General features: G+C 37.5%; 1 protein-coding gene across 4 annotated transcripts in view; it reads left to right on the top strand.

The window, feature by feature from the left end:
* Window positions 1–1,623: 1,623 nt before the first annotated feature.
* Window positions 1,624–25,109, top strand: part of ENPP2 (ectonucleotide pyrophosphatase/phosphodiesterase 2) — a 77,507-nt gene continuing 54,021 nt past the window's right edge. For 3 of the 4 annotated variants that reach the window (XM_007451669.1, XM_007451670.1, XM_007451671.1), the window contains exons 1-8: window positions 1,624–1,739; window positions 1,959–2,061; window positions 11,875–12,030; window positions 16,644–16,769; window positions 18,825–18,885; window positions 20,966–21,063; window positions 21,278–21,357; window positions 22,101–22,220. In XM_007451669.1, the coding sequence (XP_007451731.1) occupies window positions 1,707–1,739; window positions 1,959–2,061; window positions 11,875–12,030; window positions 16,644–16,769; window positions 18,825–18,885; window positions 20,966–21,063; window positions 21,278–21,357; window positions 22,101–22,220 (777 nt within the window). In that variant the 5' untranslated portion in view covers window positions 1,624–1,706. The remainder of the gene's footprint in view (window positions 1,740–1,958; window positions 2,062–11,874; window positions 12,031–16,643; window positions 16,770–18,824; window positions 18,886–20,965; window positions 21,064–21,277; window positions 21,358–22,100; window positions 22,221–25,109) is intronic. The other variant, XM_007451668.1, reaches the window with a different exon arrangement.

Genomic DNA, 25,109 nt, shown 5'->3' on the forward strand with positions numbered 1-25,109 from the left:
GCACCTTTGGAACGCTGTGGCACACAGTGCAGTCACAGGATTGCCTTGAAATTTTCCTTTTAGCTTTAGAGTTGTCCTCTGTAAAAGCAAGCCTGCATCTTGAAATTGAATATAAAGAGTAAAACAATCTTACGTGGGGTTAACATCTTTCATAAGCCTTGCTAAATGCAGGACCCCAAATCATTTCAGTATGGCACACAGACTAAAGCAAGAGACTTCTATAGAAAAATTCATAAGCCTGCCATCTCTGCAAGACTGCGAAATGAAAAGGGCGTTAGAAAGGCAGCTAAAAGTTTGGCACTGTGTTTTTTTCTTTTGCTCAATTAGCTGTTACTAAATTCTAGAATATCTAATGAAACCCAGGACTAATGTGCAATCCACCATAAACAAGTTCTGGCTTTTGTGCTATCAGGTTTTATTTGAGCTGAGCCACTGCTTCCTCAGTAATTTGTTGCATGGTAAGCGCCGTATTTGTTTACATACACACATATGCTGTGTGTAAGAACCATGGTCACCGGGTCCGGCCAGAGAAAATCCAAAGATAAGCTTTCCTCCCTCATTTGAATCCTAAAAGTATACAGTATTTAAAGACCTCTCAGCTTTTGAGGCCTTGATTTCTTTTAGGAGTCTCCTGATTGCCAACTATGTTAGTAAAGAGACTTTAATGCTCACGATAGCATCAAAGGGTACAGTGTTTGGTGGCTAGATGATGATTTATCTGGGAAAAACCTAGGGAAGCAATTCTTTAAAGCTAAATTCTTGCTGCCATTGAGATTTCCTTCCTCAATTCAATCATTAATAAAGCTTTCCCATCCCACCCCTGCTGCTCCCACACCCCTCCAAAAACACAAAAAGAAAAGCAAAAAAACCCAAAAAACCCAAAACCCAAGCTGACAGTTTTTTCGGGAGGAAGAGGCAGAGAGACGTGAAGTTATATTGTCCCTCCTCACCGGGCAGAAGAACTCTGTGTTGCTTAGTTGGCATTCCCAGTATTTTGATAAAAGTTACTTCTCTAAACTCTAACAACAACATGGGGAAACATAATGCTATCTCTTGTGTTTAGTTACAATCGTGGGAGATTTCATCGTGAGAAATATTTGAGGAGTCGGGAGTAGCTGAGAATGTGGTAAAAGGGACAGGGTCGTTTAAACTGCCAGAAAAATAAATAAATAGGCAAGACAGAGAAAGTTATTAGGTTTATAAATTATAAAACTTTCCTCTAAAAAAAATAAAGTCGTGGGGTTGACTACATTGAATAACTACATTGTAAACCTTAAAAGCTTAGAGCGGGTAGAAACCCTTTCATGGCTCTGTTTCATTTTTATCGGATAAAATGCATTTGGTTTCTTTTTTTAAAACCATGTTTTTAGGAGGGAAGAAAAATGAACATGCAGTGTTACTGGCTACAGCGACATAAGAAACCCTTATGTTACCAGAGGAAACCACATGAAAGTATCTGTGTGTCAGGGGAGGGACAGATAGGGGGTGGAGAGAAAGAGAGGGATATTTCAAGCTTCTTATGCTCAGAGCTGCGATTTGTGAACAAACTGTGATGAAATCAAGCTGTGGACAAATCAGAGGAGCCTGTCAACCTCCCAGGTGGGATTACTTGTAGTTAATAGACTGGACTCAGAGCCCCAAAAAGCAGTGCATTCAGTGTAGGCAAACAGAGCACACTGCAAAAGGCTTTCCAAGAACCCTCTGCCATGGCCAGGAGAAACTCCTGCCTGCTGTATCAGGTAGGAGAATGACAGAATGCCAGGGGAAAGCCTTGGTTTTCAGAGCTGCTTCCTGATTTTGAATTTTCTTTTTGTTTCTAAAATGAAGACAGTACTGTATGGTGCCTTTGGGAAGTTGTAAGATTGGGTGGTGATGTTGAAGTCATTTGCATTGCCTTCCTGGCATTTGATTTAGGTTTGTCTGGCTGCATTGACAATTTGAGCTCTTTATTCCCTTAGGTGATATCCCTGTTCACTTTTGCTGTTGGGGTCAATATCTGCTTAGGATTCACAGCAAATCGAATTAAGAGGGCAGAAGGATGGGATGAAGGTCCTCCTACAGGTAAGTGTAGCAACTATTCCTATTTTCAATCTTTAAAATATTTTATACATTGGGTAATCAACGTCAGCTCATTAAGAAATTCATCTTTAAACTGATCTTGCAGTGTAACTACTTTAGTCCTAGATGTTTCTGGAATAAAAGCAGCTCTGTGTATAATTCAGATAGGATAATGTGGTTTAATGAGAGAACATTTATGATCTCTTCATGCTAGATAACTGGCTATTTAAATCTCTGTCCTCTGCAATTTCTAAATGTTAAGATAATATTAAAGCTCTTGTGAATTGACAAGGCTGAAACAGAAGTGGTGAGAACAGGTGCTGGCTTAATATTAAAGATACATGGATTTGATTGATTGTCATGTGGTATGAGATGTATTATTTGCTTCCAGAAAGTTCTGACCTAGAGAAAAATAGGAATGGAAGTAAAAAAGGCAGGGAACTCTCTCTGTGAAACTTCAGGGCTATGAGATTAAGATTTACCTAGAGTAGGAAAAATATAAAAGAGAGGAGGTGCTTAGAAGAGCTTACAAGATTGAGTTGCACTCATTGATTTTTCTTTTGGACTGAGGAGGGGTAAGTTTTAATAGTGTACCTTGACTTACCTAATAGAACTGTAGTGAAAGAGTTTTCTTTTACAATACACTGTGCCATAAGCAGTGTGGGAATTCTTATGAAGGAGCTCCTTGTGCAGATGGAGGGGCTTAACTGACCAGGTCTTAAGTAATGAGTTGGTTAATTTCCTGGAAATTGGAGCTGCTGATGGTTTTATAAGTAAAAATTACATATTAAGTAATGGGTACTCTATGGGGCAATCTTTTCTTGACTTTTCCTGACATCTCAGCAGGTTTGTCTGCCTTCCTGTGCATTTTGTATTTCTCTGCACTGTATTTCTTTGACCTGACTCATAAGAGACTCTCACCTGTCTCTGTTTAGCCAGCATGAGCACTTATTAGCCAAGTTATGATCCATACATTGATGGAATACTGAGTTTTCCTTACATCAAGCAAGTAACTTTTGAGTAAGGGTGAAAAAATTATATTAGAAGTAGTTTAGTGAGTCCAAGTGGGCTGTGCTTGGGGTGAAAAGTGAGAAAACAGATCATAAAACATTGCACCCCCGGGCTTCCCTGGTGGCGCAGTGGTTGAGAGTCCGCCTGCCGATGCAGGGGACGTGGGGTCGTGCCCCGGTCCGGGAAGATCCCACATGCCCTGGCGCGGCTGGGCCCGTGAGCCATGGCTGCTGAGCCTGTGCGTCCGGAGCCTGTGCTCTGCAATGGGAGAGGCCACAACAGGGAGAGGCCCGCGTACCGCCAAAAAAAAAAAAAAAAAAAAAAAAAAAAAAAAAAAAAAAAAAATTGCACCCCCAGGGAGCCAATTGGACAGAATGAGTTGCCTTCTGTTGGGGAAGGGGAGGAAAGTAGATCACTAGGCTGGAGAATCCTGTTTTGATTGGTAGCAAATGCTCTCTTCGAAGACTTCTTTTTCTTGTTCCAGACAAGTATAACTCCCATTCACACTGACTGTAACTGTTCAGACTGGAAGGGGGGAATTGGATCCTTAGTTTGGTCAAGTGGGCAAGCTAACATCTTGAGAGCCCACTGCTGGTTCTTTCCAATGGACCCTAAAGGAACTTTTTTCCTGTTTTGTATTAATATATTACTTTGGCTAAAACTGATACTAAAAGTGATTTCCCTGACGAACGTTGTAAAATCAAGTCGCCCATTATTTTCAAAGTTGACTTCTTTGGAAAATGGTCATGAAAGTCCTGGACTGGCACCCCGGATCTGTATCACTTGCTGGGCCGTCTTGGGGAAGTCACTTACGAATTCTGCTTCCTTAGTTGTACGACAAGGCACAGGTCTAGATGATTTTTAATTTTCATTCTGGATTTGAAAAAAAAAAGCCCATGATTCTGTCCACTCTGTTTCATTGCCTTTTGAATGTGTGTGCTCTCTTCAGGAGAACTTGAAAAATATAGACCAGATTTACTAATCCTTGAATATATTTTGTGTATAATAAATTATTTCCATACATTATTAAGAACAACTATAAGAACTAATGAATCAATGCTACTTCTGGAAAAATAATATAATCTAAATTATCATCTATAAATCTAAGTGATCTTAAACATACTACAAAATATTTGCTTCTTGAATTACTTAATTAAATCATTGATTATTTTCAGCCTTTATGGTATCTTCTAAAATAAGTTATTAGTGAAAATTCTACGGCTAAGAAGTACTAGACTTGGGACATAACGCCATTTAAGTCTGAGTTTTGGGATTTTGGTATACCTGACACTTTTTATTTTAAATTTTCTGTTGATATAGGTTACCGGCTGTCTAGGCACTGTGGATGATTTCTCCTGAATAAAGACCAAGATGTACTTTGGAAACTGAGTGAGAGCATAGTGCAGAGAATTTAAGCATTTTCATCTTTTAAAATGTTATATGTGCCTGAAATGACACATATAGTTGGTTATTCTGTCAGCAAAGCCTACACATCGGAAAACACTGGGTGAACAATTACTTATGTTTTAGAACAAGGTACTAGGAGGAAAGGCTGCTACGCTTATTTTCAACAACGCTTTCATGTTCCAGAGAAATCCTGGGAAGCTAGATGCTTCGAGATCTTTCCACCAAATAGGAGGAACATAAAGGGTATTGACATACGGCCAGCTTCAGACTGACCGGAGCAAGACCTCTCATTCACAAGCATTCAGTTTCTTGTTTAGCAAATGTAGGTCCTCAGAGTCCTCAACTGTAGCTGAGAATGTTCTATATTCATGCACACCCTTGCTGCCGTACTACAGACTGAGGTGTTAAGTTTCAAGGCTGTGGCAGTGCAAACTAATTAATTAACTAAATAATTAATTAACTAGCACACTTGCTAGCTGGATTTTTTGTTAGGATGTTGTGATCTATTGGAAATCATGGTAGAATAGGATTTCCTCTACCAGATCATAGAAGATCTATAGATTTATTAGAAGATATGAAATTAGCAGAGCTAATTATAATTCTGTTGGGTAAATGTAATAGGCCATCAGGTAAATGAGATGGCTGGAATAACTTTTCAAAGAGAATGTAAAGAATATGTGCAATTCAGTTTGACATCCTTGTCACATACATCTGATGTAGCCAGCTTGATTTACCTTTAAAATTGCAAGCGAATTTATGTGTATACAAGTGTGTGCGCAGTCATGTAATGTGGATATGTGTATGTTTGTGGTGTGGTGGTGGAGTCTATTTCACTGAAGTTGGTGATATGTACTCTTCCAGTCTCTAGACTGGAAATGGGATATCCTCTGAGAGAAGCAAGTTAATACTTGAAAGACAAAGGGAAATTTATAAGCTTGTGAATAACTGGCTAATACAGACTGGAAAGCTCAGTCCTCATTCTACAATGAAAAGTCACTTAAATGATAGGGTGGCAGCATGTAGGAACTGCAAAGCTGACAGATATATCAGTCATTACTCTGCAAGGAAAATTAAGGGGACTATCACGTCATGGGATTTTATGTTAAATCTAGTGTAGAAATCAGAGGGAGTTTAAGTCAATGGAATGAAATAATTTGGATTAGAATTTAAGGAGGGCATGGATTTTTCAGTTCATTGTTAATTGGTGCTTTGGTGCAGTGGTTTTTCATTTATCTTAAAAACGATACAGAATCTTCTATCTTGTTGCATTAACCAGAAATCTCCATCTTCAGTAGAGTTCAAATAGAATATATCTTCCAAGATCATGTCTAAAAAGAACATCTAAAATTCAGAGCTTATGTACATAATTTGAAAAATCCTTTGTTAATGAAAATGGCATTGTAGTTATAGTCAGATGATCTGACATTGCAGCTAGGCCTTTGCTAACTCAAGTTAGGCCTAGAGCTCTGCTCTTCCAACCAGGAAAATGGGGTAATGTTGCCTCTTTATCCGAAAAGATTTTTTAAAACAAAATGCCATGCTAAGACTGATGAGAATATAAAGTGTTAAGTATATGATGATACACTTAATTTACCTCCAATTTTGTTTGAAAGTCAGTGTCTAAATTTTTACCCTATCAAGTTGACAATACCTGCTATATAAAATGATGTTTCATTGTTTGCTAACAGATTTGTAAATCGTTCAGACTTACACTACTGACTACTCTCATAAATGCTATTTGAGTGGTTTATAAGTGAAATTAAAGTCTTAAATTTCATTCAAGTCTTCTAGAAATCTGTTTTCTTGTAGTTTATGAGGTCTTTCTACATGAGGATGTTGTATTTAAAAACACATTGAAAGTACAGGTGTTTGAAAACTTCCCAGGTGGACCTATTTATTAAAAAAATTGTCTATGAAATCTGGTTCAGAAGCTGTGAAGAGGAGAGAATAGTGATGCCTAAGTAATAGGTATTTATAGAAAGTGATGTATTTAGGAAGCAGAGATACAGACATGCAGGCCTGTATGTAAGTGCTGCTTTCTAAGGGATGAGGTCAAAATGTGTGGACTTCAAGGGGGGAAGGGGGGGTGGGATGAACTGGGAGATTGGGATTGACCTATATACACTACTACATAGAAAATAGATAACCAATGAGAACCTACTGTATAGCACAGGGAACTCTACTCACTGCTCTGTGGTGACTTAAATGGGAAGGAAATACAAATAGGAGGGGCTATATGTATAATATAGCTGGTTCACTTTGCTGTACAGCAGAAACTAACACAACATTGTAAAGCAACTATACTCCAATAAAAATTTTTTTGTGGTACGCGGGCCTCTCACTGCTGTGGCCTTTCCCATTGCGGAGCACAGGCTCTGGACGCACAGGCTCAGCGGCCATGGCTCATGGGCCCAGCTGCTCCACGGCGTGTGGGATCCTCCCAGACCAGGGCATGAACCCGTGTCCCCTGCATCGGCAGGTGGACTCTCAACCACTGCGCCACCAGGGAAGCCCATAAATTAAAAAAAAAACAAAAAAAAAAACAAACAACAAAAAGAAAAAATGACTTCAGTACAAGAAGGTATGACCATAAAGAACGAATCATATACTCCAGAAGAGGCATCAGACAGTATTAAAAGCTGGAGTTGGGTGGGATCTTGAGTGTCATTCACGTTGTCTGTCTCCTTTCCTTGCATTTTATACTTTAGACAGGGCAGGAAGACACAGGAGAACCAGATCTGTTTCAATGCTCTTGAAAAGGAGGTGACATAACCACAGTCTGTTTCATTTCAAGCCTTTACTCTCACTGTCAGGAAATACTAGAGCTGGGAACCATGGAGGATGGGAGGAACAGAGAGGGTGTCACATCACAAACTCTGAATGCAGGACCAGACAAAACTTAGAAGAATCATCCAGCTTTATGCTGAGCTCAATGTTCTCAAACTTAAATACAGCCTCCTTCACTGGCCATCATCCAAATCTGAAAATTTCCATTTTGCAGAGAGAGTTGAAGGGAAATATGATTGGGACTCTGGGATGAAGTAATGTTTAGGTCACAACTCTTGTCATGAATTAGGTTCTTTCCAATAGTCTAATTAAATTATCAGTAGTATTTCTTCCGTATATAAATGACACCAGAATTCCACAATGCTCCCTCTGTGTCGATACGGTAAGATGGACTGTTTTAGAAATAAGATTTTACTGAAAGAAATAAAAATAATTTCACTTGTTTCTAACAGAATTATGAATTTGAATGAAATAAATCAGGTTTTATATTGGTGTTTTTTTCCTAAATCATGAAATTATGCTTCTGTGAAAAAAAGACGTGTATAACATTGTTTTATGCGTATCATACATGTACATACGCACATATTTTAAAATTTAAAGTCACTATTTTTAAAAAACTTCCATCTATGTAGATCTGTAATATTTATTTTTTAAGATTCTGGAATGGACTAGTTTCTTTGAAGTAAAATAACACCATTTAAGTATGTTATTAAATTGGCAAATGTCTCATACAAGATTTCAAACCCCCATTGCACCTAGCACAGACTTCTGATGTGATCCTTTTGAAGTTTTTTGTTTGTTTCATTTTGTCTTTATCTTTCTTGTTAGTTCTGAGCTTATTAGGTCTGGAAAAGGAAGGCTTTACAGATTTTAGAATTCAGGCAAAGTAAGTCAGAGAATCTTTCCATATTTGATCATTCAATCAGGTATAATAAAAAGAGAACTCCTAAAATCTGTGCTTAGCCTGGTGTGGGGATTAGGACATGTGACCTGGGCATGAAATGAAAAAGCCAGCACGTGGGAAAGAATTACAGAACTACAGAAAGAAGCAGGGCTAGAACTTGTTATGAAAGAAGATGGCAGGGATGGAATAGGCCCTGGAAAGGCAAAGCGAACTTTGTTCTACTCTATCACTTTATTTTCTTAAAGAAGTTGCAGCAGTTCAGTTCTTGGGCTCATCGGACTTGAAGAAGTGTACGGCTCAATTGTTTATCTGCCTATTTCTCTTCCTGCCATTGTCAGCTGAATCCAAGTCAGCCAAGAATGAATTTTGTCATATGTATCGCTAATCCACATAGGCCCAGGAATTCACTCTCATCTGAAAGCTGTTGGTAACCCAATCTTGAGTACTTTTTATGAGATGTATCTTTGCATTATGAGTGTAAGGGCAAACCTTTCTTAACAAAGCTGTCTTCAGTTTAAGGGTTGGCAAGGAAGATTATAATTGATAGGGGCAAGCTACTGAGGGAAATTCAATTATTTTCAAAGACAAAGTGAGGGATAAACTTAGAGAATAACCAACTTTTAAGAAAAGAGTAAAAATCACGTTGATAGAATGGATGAAGAAAGGTTTAAAATGGCTTAAATTTTGTACAGATATTTTGAAAGGAAAGAAAGAAAGAAGAAAGAGATTATGATGAGGGGAAAGCAAAGGGCATGAATGGAGGAAAATTTCACATGCAGGCTGGGATGCTATGAAGAAAAGGAGCCAGGACAAGTAAACAACTACAAACAATGTGCCTTTGGATCTCTTCTGATTATCTCAGCTATAAGTGTAGCCAAGCATATTTATGTATGCAGCTCATAGGCATGAATACTACTCAGAATTTATTAGATGGCTGTTGGAATGATTCTGTCTAAGCAGTACCCTTAAAAAAGGAATAATTCAATTATAAGCATTTTTCTTATCTTTATCTTTTTTCTTATCTCTGCTATAGGATTTCTCTATTTTTCCTTTTTCTACTTCTCAACCCTCCTCCCCTCATAGTTTCTTAGGGTCCAGCATGCACTGTTGATTGGTTGGCCAAAGTCAATAGAAAAATGTGGTTTAGGAACCAGAGGTAAGGCATTGCATTGGAAACCTGACGTTATTTCTTAAACCGAACTGGTGTGCTTTGTATGTATTTCAAGATCCCAGAATGAACCATGCAAAAGCGTTTCACATCTCATGGTCTAGTGAATCTGTTTGCTTTAGTTGAACTGATCTAATACCATATGGGTGAGGATTGGGTGACTCTGACTTTAAAGAGGACAAAGAACTAAGGGATGAACAGGATGTTCAGATAAATGGCTTTGGTGAACCTAGAAATGTCATTTAACCTCTGTTCTCTCCCTGCCTCTGGTGTTTTGATTTGATAAGTAATGAATACTAATCATAAAAAAATGAAAAATTTGTAAATGTAAATAAGGAAATAAAATTACAAATAGCATGTTTTAAATAACATTTGTTAGGATATTTATATATCAATATTATATAACATATACTTTATACACATATGTTCACATGCATGTATACATATATACACGAGACAGAGAAGTAAGCAAGCAAAAACCCAAAAGGACATTTGTAAAATGTTAGACGTTTCAAACTGGAGAAAAGTAAGAAGTCTCCTTGCTTCTCTCTTTCTCATTTTCCCCAAATGTAATTCCTGTAAGGAGTTTCTTACAGGGAAAATAAAATGGTTATTCATACTGGCACCGTGTCTCAATGCCTCTGTTCTCACCCTCTGTCTCATCTCTAGCTCTGGCCTCTGTTTTTATTTTATATTTATCTTTATCCTTATTGCTTTGGCTCTATTTTTAACACAAAATATATCAATTATATGTACTGTTTACTACTATAACTGTTTTCTGTACTTTGCTGGTTAAAAAAATGTGTTTATTCATTTTGTAGATCTTTCCATATTAGCCTATGCAGATCTGACTCGTTCTTTTTAAGGGCTGGGCAATATTCCATTTTTGGAGATAGTGATTCTTTCTTGTACGTGTATCTTGGCAAACTTTTGCAAATATATGTGAGAGATAAATTCCTAGTAGTGGGATTTCTGGGTGAAAGATTCATATGCATTTAATAGTGTTGATAGATACTTCCAAATTGTATAAAATTTTTTATAAAAATTTTCACTCCTAGCAACAGGTATGACACTGCTTATACTTTCCATTCAACAGAAATTAATTATTTTGTAAGCTAGGATGAGGATCCAGATTAATTTTTCCAGTCAGCCCAGCACTACTTACTGATAAATCTTTTTTTCACTTCTTGATTAATCCTTCTTTCTTTCTCTGATTTAAAATGTTATTCTCATTATAAAATCACTTCTCTTATACTTGGTCCTATTTCTCATCCTCATGCCCAGCACTGATCTACTTATTTTCTATAACCAATGTGTTTTAATTATTTAACTTCAGAATATATTTTACTTTCTTTTCAGTGTTGTTTTCATATATTTATTTTTGATAAGCATTTAATATCCTCTCAAGTTTCAAGAATTCCTTTTTGTATTTTTATTGTGATTGCATTGAATCTTTAAGTTTATTTAGGAAGAACTGACATTTTGTTGTTGTTGTTGTTTTGTTTTTGTTTTTTTTGGCTGTGCCATGGCTTCTGGGATCTTAGTTCCCTGACCAGGAATTGTACCTGGGTCCTCAGCAGTGAAAGCACAGAGTCCTAACCACTGGACCACCAGGGGATTCCCGACATTTTTGTAATATTGATATTTTTACCTCCAAGATGGTATGTTTTACCACTTAATTACATCTTTTAAAATATCTTTTCTTGTAGAGTTTTACTGTGTTCTTCATGTAGGTTCTAAACATCCTATTGAATTTATACCTAGATATTTTACCTTTTAGGTACTGTGATGAATGGAACTTCCATTTAATTTTTGAACTTATATTGCCTGTATTTTACAAATTTGTGGAATTTTTATCTCGTTGAATTATTTTTTCCTAAAATTTTTAGTTGGCTCTTGAGATTTCTAGATATACAATCATATCATATGAAGATAATGTAGGAGGATTTATGTTTGAAAAGCCGAGATTGTAGAGTGTGTGTTTGTGTAACCCTAGTTATAGGTGTAGATTTTATGGCTGGAAGAGATCTTAAGAGTCTTCTATTCCAATCCCATCTGTTCAGACTGTTCTCAGAACATTTAGGCTCAATTTTCCTTACAAAAGCTATGGATATTTGAATAGGGGAACGAACTCTTCTTTCTAAGTATATACTTCCAAGTTCTCTTCTCTGTTGGCATCACAGCATCCACAGAGAAACTAACCCTCATGTTTGTGGTAATAATCATTGTAAACAGTAGTAAAACCAATAGCCAACATTTGTTACTTTCTACATGGCTGACACCCTGCTCAATGTTTTGCATGGTTTGTTTCATTTAATTCTCATTGTAACCTCGAGTTGCTTCTATTAATCCTCCACTCTACAGATGAAGAAACTGGAACAAGGAACCTGCTGAAAGTACATAGCCGGCAGGTGATGGATCTGGCTGCTCAGCCAGAGTCTGACTGCATCACCACATTGTATTGCTACACAGGGTCACCCCTCCATAGCAACATAACCCACTCCCTAATCCCATTGCCTTTGTCTCTTGTATCTTGTAGTGTTATCAGACTCCCCCTGGACCAACACCTCTGGATCTTGCAAGGGCAGATGCTTTGAACTTCAAGAGGTTGGACCCCCTGATTGTCGGTGTGACAACCTGTGTAAGAGCTACAGCAGTTGCTGCCATGACTTTGATGAGCTTTGTTTGAAGACAGGTGTGTAAACTTTGAGTCTTCTCTAGCCTTGATTAGATGGCTTAAGACCCCCTGCTGTTGTACACCCTGCCATTGCCATTCTGCTTTGGCCAAACCAAACTGTGATTATCAGTTTCATTATGAGCACACCCTATGTGACTGTTGTGTCCACGTAACGCCCACCCAACGATGGTTCTTTGCAGCTGCAGTCATTATTCGCTAGTTTTGGAAGTATTTGTGGCCAGCCTTTTTTTTTTTCATCTTTATCATTTCTGTCTCTTGCCGTCAATTCCCTCATTCACTGCTAGGATACCTGGGCTGAAATTGTGCACATTCTTAAAGTGTTGGGATTTTTTTGTTGTTGTTGTTTCAACTTTAATTTTTTTGTTTGCCTGCCCAGTTTCTAACGTTTGTTTTATTTCATCTTATAGTCTGCTACCATACTACTTTGATGTCATTCCCTGTTCTCAGTGCAAGTAGAAAATTGTTATGGAATTCTACTTGGGGTCGCATGCTCAAGGCAGCTCTCAGATCTCCCTCTATAGGTTCCTGACCTTTCTTTACATTTCTTCCCTACTGGAAGAGTCAGTAGAATATACAGGCCTCTGAGTGAATGTACATGAGTTGAGAAGAAGCACTTTGGAGACTCCTGCCATTCTACCTGCTCTGTTTCCAAAGCCTAACACTTTAGATGGGACTTTTGAGATACCTTGTAGGCTACCCATCATGCCTCTGGGCAACATCACGTTCAAACTTTCTGGGAAAGGTGATGAGCAACCCTGCTCTTAACACCATTAGGTGCAATGATTATACAGCTCTCTTGATAAATTATTACCTGTTTTCAGACATTTATGGTTAGATGATTCTTTCAGAAATCTGACTTATAGTATCATTAACATTAGTCTGATTTGTCTAATGACATCATTAGACACAGAGACATTACTCTCCTTTACTAAAGAAATAGCCGCTGATTTACACGAAAACCTATGTCAACCCCCTTACTAGTTCTGATTTGTTTGTTTTCCGCCCCAGATAAGAAGAATTTTATTAGGCTGTTTTTTTTTGCATAATACATTTTCCAAACATTTGGCCATTTTTTTGGTTACTTTCCTTTGGAACTTCTCCCAGCTTCCTTAGTTGTGGGTTTGTAAACTTAAATGCTGAGAAGCTTGTAACCTGAATATATGGGTGGAACAGATGTTCCAGGAGAGTTTTGGGCTCTGAAGTGTTATTTCAAACCAGCGGCTTGCATTTGCTTGGCACTGAGGAACTAACTAATGTTGTATGTTTCCTCTCTACCTTGAGTATCTTGTCCCTGACACATCATCTCAGCCCTCCAGATTCCTGATCTTGGAGGTCCTTGCAAAGTTTAATGGATCTCCTGCCTTTAGGTTAGCTCTCTCTGAATGTAGCTCATGCCTTTCTTCCCAAGTTTAATAAATATGCGTTATAATAACACTTTAAAGTAGCTCGTTTCCCTGTGGAAATGAACAAGGCCAAATGTGGAAGAATAAAATATAAAATAATAACAAAAGGTTGAAGGAGCAAACAGAAATCTCTGAGATTCTACTATGCTGACACAGCACTCTCTAGAGATAAGCACAATCAATGTTTCAATGTAAACTCTGAGACTGGGTGTGTGTTTAGAATGTGTGTACACGTTTATACATGTGTGTATTTATGCCTGTGTGAGGTGTATCTGTATTTGTGTACCTTTATACACATCCCCCTTTTGAATGCCTACATTGTATTCTATTGAACAGATGCAGCCTACTTCATTGAGTAACTGATCAGCATTTATGTTTTGGTACTTTTTGCTATTATGAGCAATGTATCAATGAATATTTTTCATACATATTCATATTTTTGCCTATTTTCCTTGAGATAAATTCTGAGGAATGGGATTTGGGGGTCAAAGAGTATATGCATTTTAAAATTTTAAATATATATTACAGAATTACACTTCTCAAAGTTGATATTTCTCTCAAAGGGCACAAGAACTTTTCAGCACTCCCTTTTCAGCATGTTCTCATTTTTAAAAATATTTTTCTGATAAGTAACTTTCTTGTTATCCAATAATGTTCAATGTTTTTTGCTTGTTTTGTTTTTGTTTTTTTGTGGGGTTTTTTTGCGGTACGCGGGCCTCTCACTGTTGTGGCCTCTCCCGTTGCGGAGCACAGGCTCCGGACGCGCAGGCTCAGCGGCCATGGCTCACGGGCCCAGCCGCTCCGCGGCATGTGGGATCTTCCCGGACCGGGGCACGAACCCGTGTCCCCTGCATCGGCAGGCGGACTCTCAACCACCGCGCCACCAGGGAAGCCCAAGTTCAGTGTTTTTTGTGTTTATTCCCATATTTGCTTTGAAAATTATACAGCTGACTGAATCATACCTTACTTGTAGTTTACTGAATTTTTAAAAATTTCATTCTTATACAAAGTTAGTAATTTCTCAATAAACCTAGCTTGTTAATAGTGATGCTGTTTTGTGAGCACAGGGATTTTCTTATGGAACTAGGGGCGGAATAAGCTAGGAGAGGAATACTGGTTGATAGAGTTATCTCTGAATTGAGGAAAAGGACTCGCATGACCTCTATCAGTCAAAGTAACCTTGGAAAATTGCTAACCATTGGGAATAGCATATCCTGGGCAAGAGAATTCCAAGCATTTATTCTGCTTGGGAAGAGAAGGCAGTGGAAATAGGGGATATTAAAAAAAAATCAGAGAATGGAATCAGGATGCAAAGGTAATTCTATAAGAATGGAAATTAGACAGTAGTTGCGTTGTTTTCTAGTATGGCAGCTATTATCTCCTTATCCATTTACTCACATAGCAGTAGTATCTCTAGGTAGAATATTATTAAGGAGCAGCACTGCTTTCTTTTCTTTTATTAAATTAAATTAAATTTATTTTTTATACAGCAGGTTTTTATTATTATTGTTATTTATTTATTTATTTTGTGGTATGCGGGCCTCTCACCGCTGTGGCCTCTCCCGTTGCTGAGCGCAGGCTCCGGACATGCAGGCTCAGCGGCCATGGCTCACGGGCCCAGACGCTCTGCGGCATGTGGGATCTTCCCGGACCGGGGCATGAACCCGTGTCCCCTGCATCAGCAGGCGGACTCTCAACCACTGCGCCACCAGGGAAGCCCCAGCAGGTTCTTATTAGTTATCTATTTTATACATATTAGTGTATACATGTCAGTCAGCGCTGCTTTCTAAAATCATCGCTTTCCACTTATGACATGTTTTAAGAGGTGAAGACCTGAAGTGTCCTTTAGGTCAGAGCAGCATTTCTTGACCATTCTATGTCAAGTAGACCGGGCCCACCCCTGTCACTCACTATCCATGCCATCCTGTTATTTCCTTCACAGCACTTAGCACATGCTGAAATGATCTCATTGACTAGTTTACTTGCTTATGGTCTGTCTTTCCCAGTTGGAATGGAAGCTCCATGAAGACAGGACCTTGTTCTTCACTACCTCCCCAGCACCTAGAACATGGAAAATATAGTAGATGTATTTATTGAATAAATGAATTAACTATGAAGTTTCTCAATACAGCAACCCCAAATTTAAAGAGTCATATTTTATTTTCATGGTAATTCTCAATTAGATTTAATAAGGGTTCATGGACTACCTGGCACGTGCCAGGCAGATAGACTCAGGTACTGGGGATATAGTGGTGAAAGAAGCGATGTGATTTTTCCTTCCATGGAGCTTACAGTCTAGCAGATGAAAAGTCACACAAAAAGTACAGCACACTCTTTAAAATAAAAATATTACTTTTCCGAAGATATTTTCTTGGTAGAGTTGAGTGTGAGCTCCCAATCAAGTATGCTCAGATAGAAATCTGTAACCTAGCGATTGACCTCCTTGAAAATAGGGACTCTGACCTCTGATTGTGGGTAGGGCCACAGTTTGGTCAATGCTTAGAACTGTGAATGTTTTTAGTATACCTTTATACTCTTCATATCTGTTTAGGACTTTAACCCCCAAGTGCATCTTATAGCAGGTAGAGGCCATTTAGTTGCACTATTATTTTTTTTTTTAACTTTTTATTTTATATTAGAGTGTAGTTGATTTACAATATTGTGTTTGTTTCAGGTATACAGCAAAGTGATTCAACTATACATATGCATGTATCTATTCTTTTTCAAATTCTTTTCCCATTTAGGTTGTCACATAATTTGAGCAGAGTTCCCTGTGCTGTACAGTAGGTCCTTGTTGCACTATCATTTGTGTTTAAATCAAGCTGATTAAAGTTTAAATAAAGCTACTTGGGAAAATAAGAGTCCAGCTATAGCAACTATGCCTACAATGGTAGGTATCTCTATCACAAACCTTACACACTATACATTGTATTGGGTCATTTAGGACAGTTGGCAAATGGTTAAGGGTTTCATTTTTCCAAAGGAGCCCAGTGGCATTTGGCTTTGTACTCTGATTTGAAAAATTAAAAATCCATCCTATTTGTAAGTCCTCCAAATATCATCTAGGCCTCAGGCCAACTCTAATTTCACAAGCAGATTAAATGATGTGGGATTTTAGCTCTTTTTCTTGGCAAACGTTGTAAGCAATTGTGGCCTCTTTTATTTGGTTTGTGTGAAGCAGTGAGTGTTCTGTTGTGCCGATTTCAGCTGGCGGCTGGGAGTGTACTAAGGACAGATGCGGAGAAGTAAGAAATGAAGACAATGCTTGTCACTGCTCAGAGGACTGCTTGGCCAGGGGAGACTGCTGTACTAATTACCAAGTGGTTTGCAAAGGTACATGTTTCCTTGGGTTGGCTTGATCTTTAAAAGAATAAAAACTGGAGATGTTTGAAGAGACCTTGGATATTGTGGATATATCACCTTGGATATGGGCTTGGGAGGCAGGAATGAGTTGTCCTTCCTAATTTCTCATGCTTCTTTCTTAGTTTTGCTTCTCTGCATTTCACTGATCTGAAATAACAAGGAAATAACCCCAGGTTCCATAATTAGATACAGCCGGAATAATGAAGAGATTTCTAAAAGAGTTCCTGTCTTGGTCCTAGGTCAGGTTTCCTAGAAGCAGAGCCTGAGACAGGAATTCTGTGTATGGAATTTATTGGAAGAGTGCCCTGCAAGAAAACCATATAAGGGAGCAGGGGATGTGGGAGAGGGGAAAGCAAGCAAGGATGTGGCCTCAGGGGAAGTCTCACCTTGGTCTGCTCTACTGTGGGCTCTGGAAAGTAAATCCCAGAGTCCTTGCCTTTGAGGCAAGGGGCATGGCTTTTGTACTCACTGGCTGTAAGCTGTAAGGCAAAACACCAGCAGCAGCATGGGGACGGGGGCACTAGCTGCTAAAGGGGATGGGACACCAATAGCTCCTGCTATACCCCAAAGCCATACATGCATGTGTGCTGACTTTGTGTGGCTGAGTGTCAAATATGATGGTTTTATTCCAATAATAAATACTACTCAATGGACTGCCAAACATATAAAAATATGCAGTTTCTGTCTTTAAGGATTTTTAAGTCACCATGGCACCCACTTCTAAAGTTAATGGAAGGATCCAAGGATCTTTGTGTAAAGTTTGCAAGTCATTTTTTAGTGTCTAAATTAAGTCCTCTTCCTAGCTGTGACATGGAACATTTAAATAGAGTTTCTGTTCAAATATTTTTGGGGAAAAGCAAATCAGTTCTGAAATATGCATAGTGTTTATTTATGGCAAGACATACTGCTTGAATGCTGAGTTTGAAAATTTTTCCTACCCCAGATGATTATTGGAACTGTTGATAAAGCATAAAACTCGTTGAGAATTTATTTCCTTTTCTCTTTTATTTCCCTAGTAAATGTACCAATAAGCCACAAAGCCTATTAGAAGAGAAAATAAAGTCCTAAGTATCACTGGTCGTTGAATCATGAAATGCTGGCTTTTGCTGGTTTAAAATTCTAGTTGCAGTACTTTTGTAGGGCCCATATGTACGCCTGGGTTATTACACGTGTGGTAAAGCTTCCCTAGGAACATGGTACTTACACAATTGTCAGGTACTTACACAATTGTCAGTAGTTAGATTCTTATTGACTAGGGAGATCTCCAGTGCTCTTTACATGGGAGCAATTTCTCCAAAGTCTTGGTCACAAATGTTACTTATGTTCAAGACATATGCTTTTGTTTGTTTTAGGAGAACTTAAAGCAAATGCTTTTTGATAATTTTCATTTTCTCCAAAGTAAGCTTCATTTTGTATCTAAGCTCTTTTCTGTTCTCTATTCTTGATGAGAGTAACTCAAGAAAGACATAGGTTTATGCTTTCAGATCTTAGTGGAAGATAAAAGTGAAAGATAGCTTTGGTTTTTATTCCTAAGTGCAAGGGCTGTACACAGATCCATTGGCAAATAACCTCTCTATTGCAATATTCCATCTATCATCTTTGAGTAGCCTAAATCTTTTCCCCCAACTAAAGGGAAGTTGTGCCATGTTTTCTATGGCTATGAGACGTTTGGTGGCCTAGGAAAAAATGTTCTGTCTAATGACCAAACAGTTTATTTCTGGAGGGAAACAAACATGGAATTTTGTTCACTGACGCCACTGGTGTTTTTATCTACAAACCATTTAGACTCGGAAGGCTCAAATAAACACCACTTGGGGTTATTAAATCTAGACTTTCCCATCATGTATGGGTGTAGTTTAGTAAGCCAAAACAGACACTAAGCTTTATTTCAGAAGTTCTTTTTAGTTGGTGTCCTATAAACAATGAGTATCAGACAGGATACAGGTCCTGCAATTATACACTTTAAGGCTCTGGATAATATTTATAATTAGATTCATCAAAAAGTCTACCCATTTTTCCTTACAGGAGAGTCACATTGGGTAGATGATGACTGTGAGGAAATAAAGGCCCCAGAATGTCCTGCAGGGTGAGTGCATTTTATGAATATTATACAGTTTTATATATTTATTGATAAAATATCACAGGCTATGGGTGGGTAAATGGTTAAAAACAATGTAAAACCGAAATCCTCTTATATAGGCAAACTTATGAGTACTTCTGAGTAATTTACCAGTCGAATGCTGGAATGTACATCTTGAAGTAGGAAATTAAAAAATTTTTTTTTCTCCTATCACCTGCACATATCAGAGACTGAGTATCCTCTGTATCTCACCTTAGCTGAAGATTTTACAAAGTATATATAAATAATACTGAAGAAGAAAAGAAACATTTCTGGCAGCGATTTGGTTTTTTTTCCTGTGTTTTTACCTGAAGTGCTGCTTGTGCTTTTTGTTTTTTTGGTGACGGTAGTGGTGGTGGGGTGGCTGAAGGGAGCACTACAGAATGTCTCGAAAATATTATCCACGATGGTAACTCCTACCAGATGCTACAGAAACTTGACAAACCACTACAGCCCTGCTTTGCTGGGATACAGCCAAACTTGAGTGACACCCCACAGCTCAAGTGGGACCAGCATAAGGCACTTATTACGCCTTCCAGGAAACTGTTGCAAATTCATGGACCCTTAAAATGCCTGGCAGAAAATAAAATGTTCTACAAATGTGTTTTCATGAATGTATTTGATCGAGTGTCTTTTTGTTTTAGGCAGCACAGCCTGGGACACAAAATCCAAGAATTTAAATATTTTTATTTTTGTCTCCTTTTTAACTTTCATGAGCTACTTGAACTTCTTTGGACTTTTAGAATGGGATGGCAATAGTTTCTGAATGTTTAAAATGTGTTCAGTTATTTTGGAGGTGAAAGCAGTCTATGTGATAGAAGCGTTAAATTATAATAGCTATGATAATAATGAACTCATATAGTATTGTTCTAAGTTCTTCATATGTGACTCTATTTTAAATGAGTCATTTAAAATATGCCTCATTTGGGACTTCCCTGGTGGTCCAGTGGTTAAGATTCTATGCTCCCAATGCAGGGGGCCTGGGTTCGATCCCTGGTCAGGGAACTAGATCCCGCATGCTGCAAGATTCTGCACGCCGCAACTAAAAAGATCCTGCATGCCGCAATGAAGATCCTGTGTGCTGCAACTAAGACCCAGCGCAGCCAAATAAATAAATAAATAATTTAAAAAATGCCTCATAATAAATGTAGCTTCAAATAAATTCAAGCCTGTGCTTGCTGAATTATCTTCAAACTATTAGAAACAGTTTTGCGCATAGTTCAGCATTCTCAAGTCTGATCGAACAACTGTATCTTTAGAATATAGCAAAAGGCCTATTGCATCAGTCCTGCCCTAGTTAGGTGGATAGTCTAGTTCTTTATTGATTGATTTTTAGATCTTCAACAATTTTAATTATTTTTGAAATTATTTTGTAATTAAACCTAAAACAATTTTTGTGTAAGTATTTAGTTCTAGTGACAGGAGTACTACTGCTATTAATTTCATCTCCCTCCCTTCCTTCCTTCCTTCCTTTTTTCTTGTATGTGATAAATATTTGTTGAAGCCCTACCATGGGTCCACAAAATAAAAAGATGAATAAGACACAAACTGTGCTTTGAAACGAGTGAGGAAGGTAAACATGTTAATATAACAATATAATATAGTACAATGTATATATGAATGATAAAAGAGGTATTAATTAATATCTTAAAAGGATTCAGAAGCATGACACCTAATACTATGAAAGAGGAAATCTTAAGCTGAATTTTAAAGAATAAATAGGAGTTTTGCAGGTAGCAAATGGGAGAATCAATATTCCAGGCAAATATAGCAGCTTTTTACATTGTGAAAAACCTTGTTTGCAGTGCAAGAGGCAGCAGTGGAGAAAGTACATTAGGGGAAATCTGGAGTCCAGTCCCTTCCCTGGTCATTTAACTCTGCACTTAAGTTGCCACAAATGTTATGTGGCTAGAAGCCCAGGCTTGTACAGATATCCTCACTTGAAGTTTCATCTTGGAAACCCTCGGTTCCAATTATTGAGAATGACTAGGCATAAAGCAAAGCTGTGACAATAATTTTTCTAAAGCTTAATGTGTTACTGTTTAAGGTTTGTTCGCCCTCCATTAATCATCTTCTCTGTGGATGGTTTCCGTGCATCGTACATGAAGAAAGGCAGCAAGGTCATGCCTAACATTGAAAAACTAAGTAAGTCATTTTCATACTGTGTTCTTATCTGTAATCCATGATCTGCCCAGTAACCACTTAGCTGTCGGTTTTGAGATGTATGGACACATGACTTTACCATTTGAAATTCAAAAGTGAAGGTAGCACATGTCTTTGCTCATTTATAGAATGGATTTGCATACATGAGGTGATTCCTGGTTGGTCTCTTGCTCTAATACCTGAATTCTGTTTCTAGGGTCTTGTGGCACTCACTCTCCCTACATGAGGCCCGTGTACCCGACAAAAACTTTCCCTAACTTATACACTTTGGCCACTGTAAGTATTTTTTCAAGTGGTGTAGATTCAAAGCGCTGATTTCATCCTGAAATGACTTAGATTAAAAAAACATGTTCCTTAGTGTTCAAAGAAAATCTTTCTATTTTTCATCTTACCTGTATCAGTTGTTTATAGTAAATGCCTTTTACAACTTTGTGGATGACTGAACTTCATTGCAATTTTAAAACCTTTTTTTTTTCAGCTGCAGTTCTGTCTGCATACATACATTCAAACTCTCAAATACCACAGAACTATTCTTTATTTTCTGAATTTTCAAATAAAAAATGTTGACTTCAGAGCTGCTATGTTTAAATTTTCAGATACTCCCAATTCTACCTTGCTTTCTTCTTTAAAAAATATAATTTATTTATTTATTTTTGGTTTGGAGTAGAAATAGAACCTAGGAAAAAGGAATAGTGTATTTAGAAACTTTGGAGGCACATAAGTAAATTTCATTCTAAGGGATAATTTATTGTAATAAAAGTTATTGTCATCTTATTAAATGCAACAGTTAAAAAAAATCCCAATATTAAATTTCTTATAATCATGTCAAGTTTCACAGGTGGCTTATAATTAGTCCATAGATAATATTCCTGTTTGCTAAGACAGACATGTATAGAGGTTATATATGTCATATAAAATTGGAAATTAAATATTGTTATAAAACCTTCTATGATAAGAAAATTTATGATAGAACTATTATGTGTGGATTATTTTGACAATAAATTTGCTTTTCCACAAAGGGGCTATATCCAGAATCACATGGAATTGTTGGCAATTCAATGTATGATCCCGTATTTGATGCCACTTTCCATCTTCGAGGGCGAGAGAAATTTAATCATAGGTGGTGGGGAGGTCAACCGGTGAGTTTTGCATTTTTTTGTGTGTCTGTGCCTTGAAACATTTCACCCACCCCCAAACTTGTTACCTGTTGAAAAGATGCATTTAATTTCCTCATACTTGGCAATGTTTCTGTCTTTTGATATTGTATATATATGTGTGTGTATGTGTGTACATAATATATGTGTATCTATACGTGCATATAATATGTATGTGCATGTGTATTATGTATATATATACGTATGTGTTAACATATGTGCGTATGCAATGTATATATACTGTATATACATATGTTTATGTGTCTATGTTTATACATGTGTGTATGTGTATGTGAGGTTATGATTATAAAAGTGTGCGATGATAAGGATCTCCATTAGGGTGACAGTGGTAGAAATGGTGACATAGGGGTAACTTTCAGAAATATTTTGAAGAAGGAATACTCAGATCTTATGGACTTACTAGATTTGTGGACACAATGAAAAAGAAGTGAATGACATGACTGCCACAAAATTTTAGCCCAAGCGCCATATGATCAGGAACAGGGAAACTTGCTGGGAAAAAAAAATCTCAATGAAACCCACAGTAAATTTATGAATTCTTCTGTTTAATCCATTTTTTAAAAAATCTTGGAAGTTACATATAAGTGGAATCTACCTTGGTTCTGGACCAGCAGATCGATACTTTGAAAGAAATCATCCTGTTTACTTCAGATCAAATGGCTGGGCAGAAAGTAAAAAGGGATATAGGTGGCTTTCTGCACAATATTTTTCCTGTGACTGTGTGTATGTGTACGGTCAGGCAGCTTGCTTTGGTCAGAGGTGAGCAAAGCAGCAACATAAATCCACAGCTGTTTAATGTGCAGAATTGAGCTAAGTGCATGTGACCCTGGGTAGAAGGATCCGAATCCCCGTAGGAACACATCCCAGTACACACAGTCAATCAGAAACACGTAGAAAAAGGATGGCAAATGGTTCCATCTCATGTCTACTCTGACTGGGGGCCACAGCTCCCTGCAGCACCGGTGGGAAGTGGGGCTGGGAGGCTTTTGTGCAATCTGCCATGGCATGAAGAGTGGGCAGTCTGCACGTATCCACGTACCTACCATCCGCAAATGATCTCCTACCTGGAAATGTTTGCTTCAGTCTATGGGCTAAATAGAGAATATAAAGTATGAAAAAAATGGTATTGCTCTTTGAGAAAAGGTCATCTATGACAAAAAAATTCATATTGCATAATCAGTATGCATGGTTAAATATGGGCTTTTCATTTAAAAAGAAGTTGGAAGACTTGTATATCTGTAGAAGCGTTTCTTTCTATCAGAGGTTCTGATTCTGCTGTCTTTATTCAGGCTAGACTCCCAGAAGTCTATGATGTCTTACGTTGTAAGCAAAGTGAAATTTGTTTACAGTGTGCATTTCCCAAACAAAGTTTATGATAGAGGAACATTTTAGGTGTAAATAAAATAATTGAAATTTGAGTTCTGTCAAGAGCTGTTGCTAGTTGGTGTTTTATATTAATTTTGTCATGGAAGCAGACTTGCTTGAAGAACCACAAAGGATATAAATAGTAATTTTATCAAATTGGATCAACTTCCACTGAGTGTGGATATTAGGCTTCCTCTGGGTTGGCATGACTCAGAAGATGAGTCCACATATTCATTAACTCCTGCAGAAACAGAGCCGTCGGAAAGCTGTGAACCTGCTCAATGAAGTGAAGTCTGTTTTAACTCTGTTCGCCTGTTTCCTCACTAACTCTCTAACTCGACACATTTCACTAAGTTTAGTAATTCCCTAGTGCTGACGGAGATTTGCAGTGAAACTGATTTGTGTTTCTATCTTCTTGAACAAGATGCCACCATAAGAAATCCAAGCAGCACAGTAGATATCAGTTAAAAACATGTTTTATAGAAACTTGGCACATAGGAATGATATATGGACAGGAACTATAAGAAACTACAGTATGAGTATAAGAAATTATAAGTGCTATAAGAAAAGATGAGCCTTAATAAATACTCCTTAAGCATTTATACCATCCTCTCAGAGGCTTGTATATTTCACAGTGAAAAAATAATTGGAGTAGAGAAAATATTTATAAAAATCTTAAACAGGCAATTAACTCAAATTCAACTTATTTTTTACTGAGTGATTAAACCATGAAAAACATTTGGTTAAATAATATATGAGTCAGATTAAATGGTGAATAAGAACCATTCCTTAAAAAAAAAAAAAAAAGAAAGAAAGAACCATTCCTATTCTAGTTTGAAATCTTATATATGACATGAGGCATTTGTAGTGTCCATTCAATTTGAATTGCACCACTCAACTTCCAAAAATAATTTCTATAATTTAATTTTATTTTTCAAACCCTGATATAGCCACTTTAGCAAAGTTGAGTCTGCTTTTAATTTGTTAATCTTCAGAACGCACTATTAAAAGTTGTCATTCACTGTACGACCCTACATTTCTCCTACATGTTATAATGGGATTCCTTTTTATGTTGTTGTTTTGAAACTATTTACTTTTTTCTTATTACAAAAGTATGTTCCATACTCTTAACAGAGTGCCATAAGTGTGTTTGTTTCTTTGAAAAATCTCTCCACTCTAATCCTGCAATTTCTAATACTAAGATAACTCAGTGAGGAAATTGCCTGTTCTGTTCAAAGCTGGACTCAGAGAGGTGGAGAGTGAATGAGACCCCACAGGGCTCACTACGCGTGGTGATTTGAGAGATGAGTCCAGCACCCTACCATGGTGCAAGTCCTCTGGAGCCATAGTTTCTGGAGGAAGGAGGATTCTTTTTAAAAATTAAAAAAATAATTTAATTGAATGAAAGATCCTTTAAACTCTATAGTGCTTTACAATTTTCAAAAGTTTCACACACATGATATCAGATAATCCCATAATAACCGCTCT

Source organism: Lipotes vexillifer, unplaced genomic scaffold, assembly GCF_000442215.2.
Source record: "Lipotes vexillifer unplaced genomic scaffold, Lipotes_vexillifer_v1.1 scaffold440, whole genome shotgun sequence".
In the NCBI taxonomy this organism is placed as follows: Eukaryota; Metazoa; Chordata; class Mammalia; order Artiodactyla; family Lipotidae; genus Lipotes; species Lipotes vexillifer.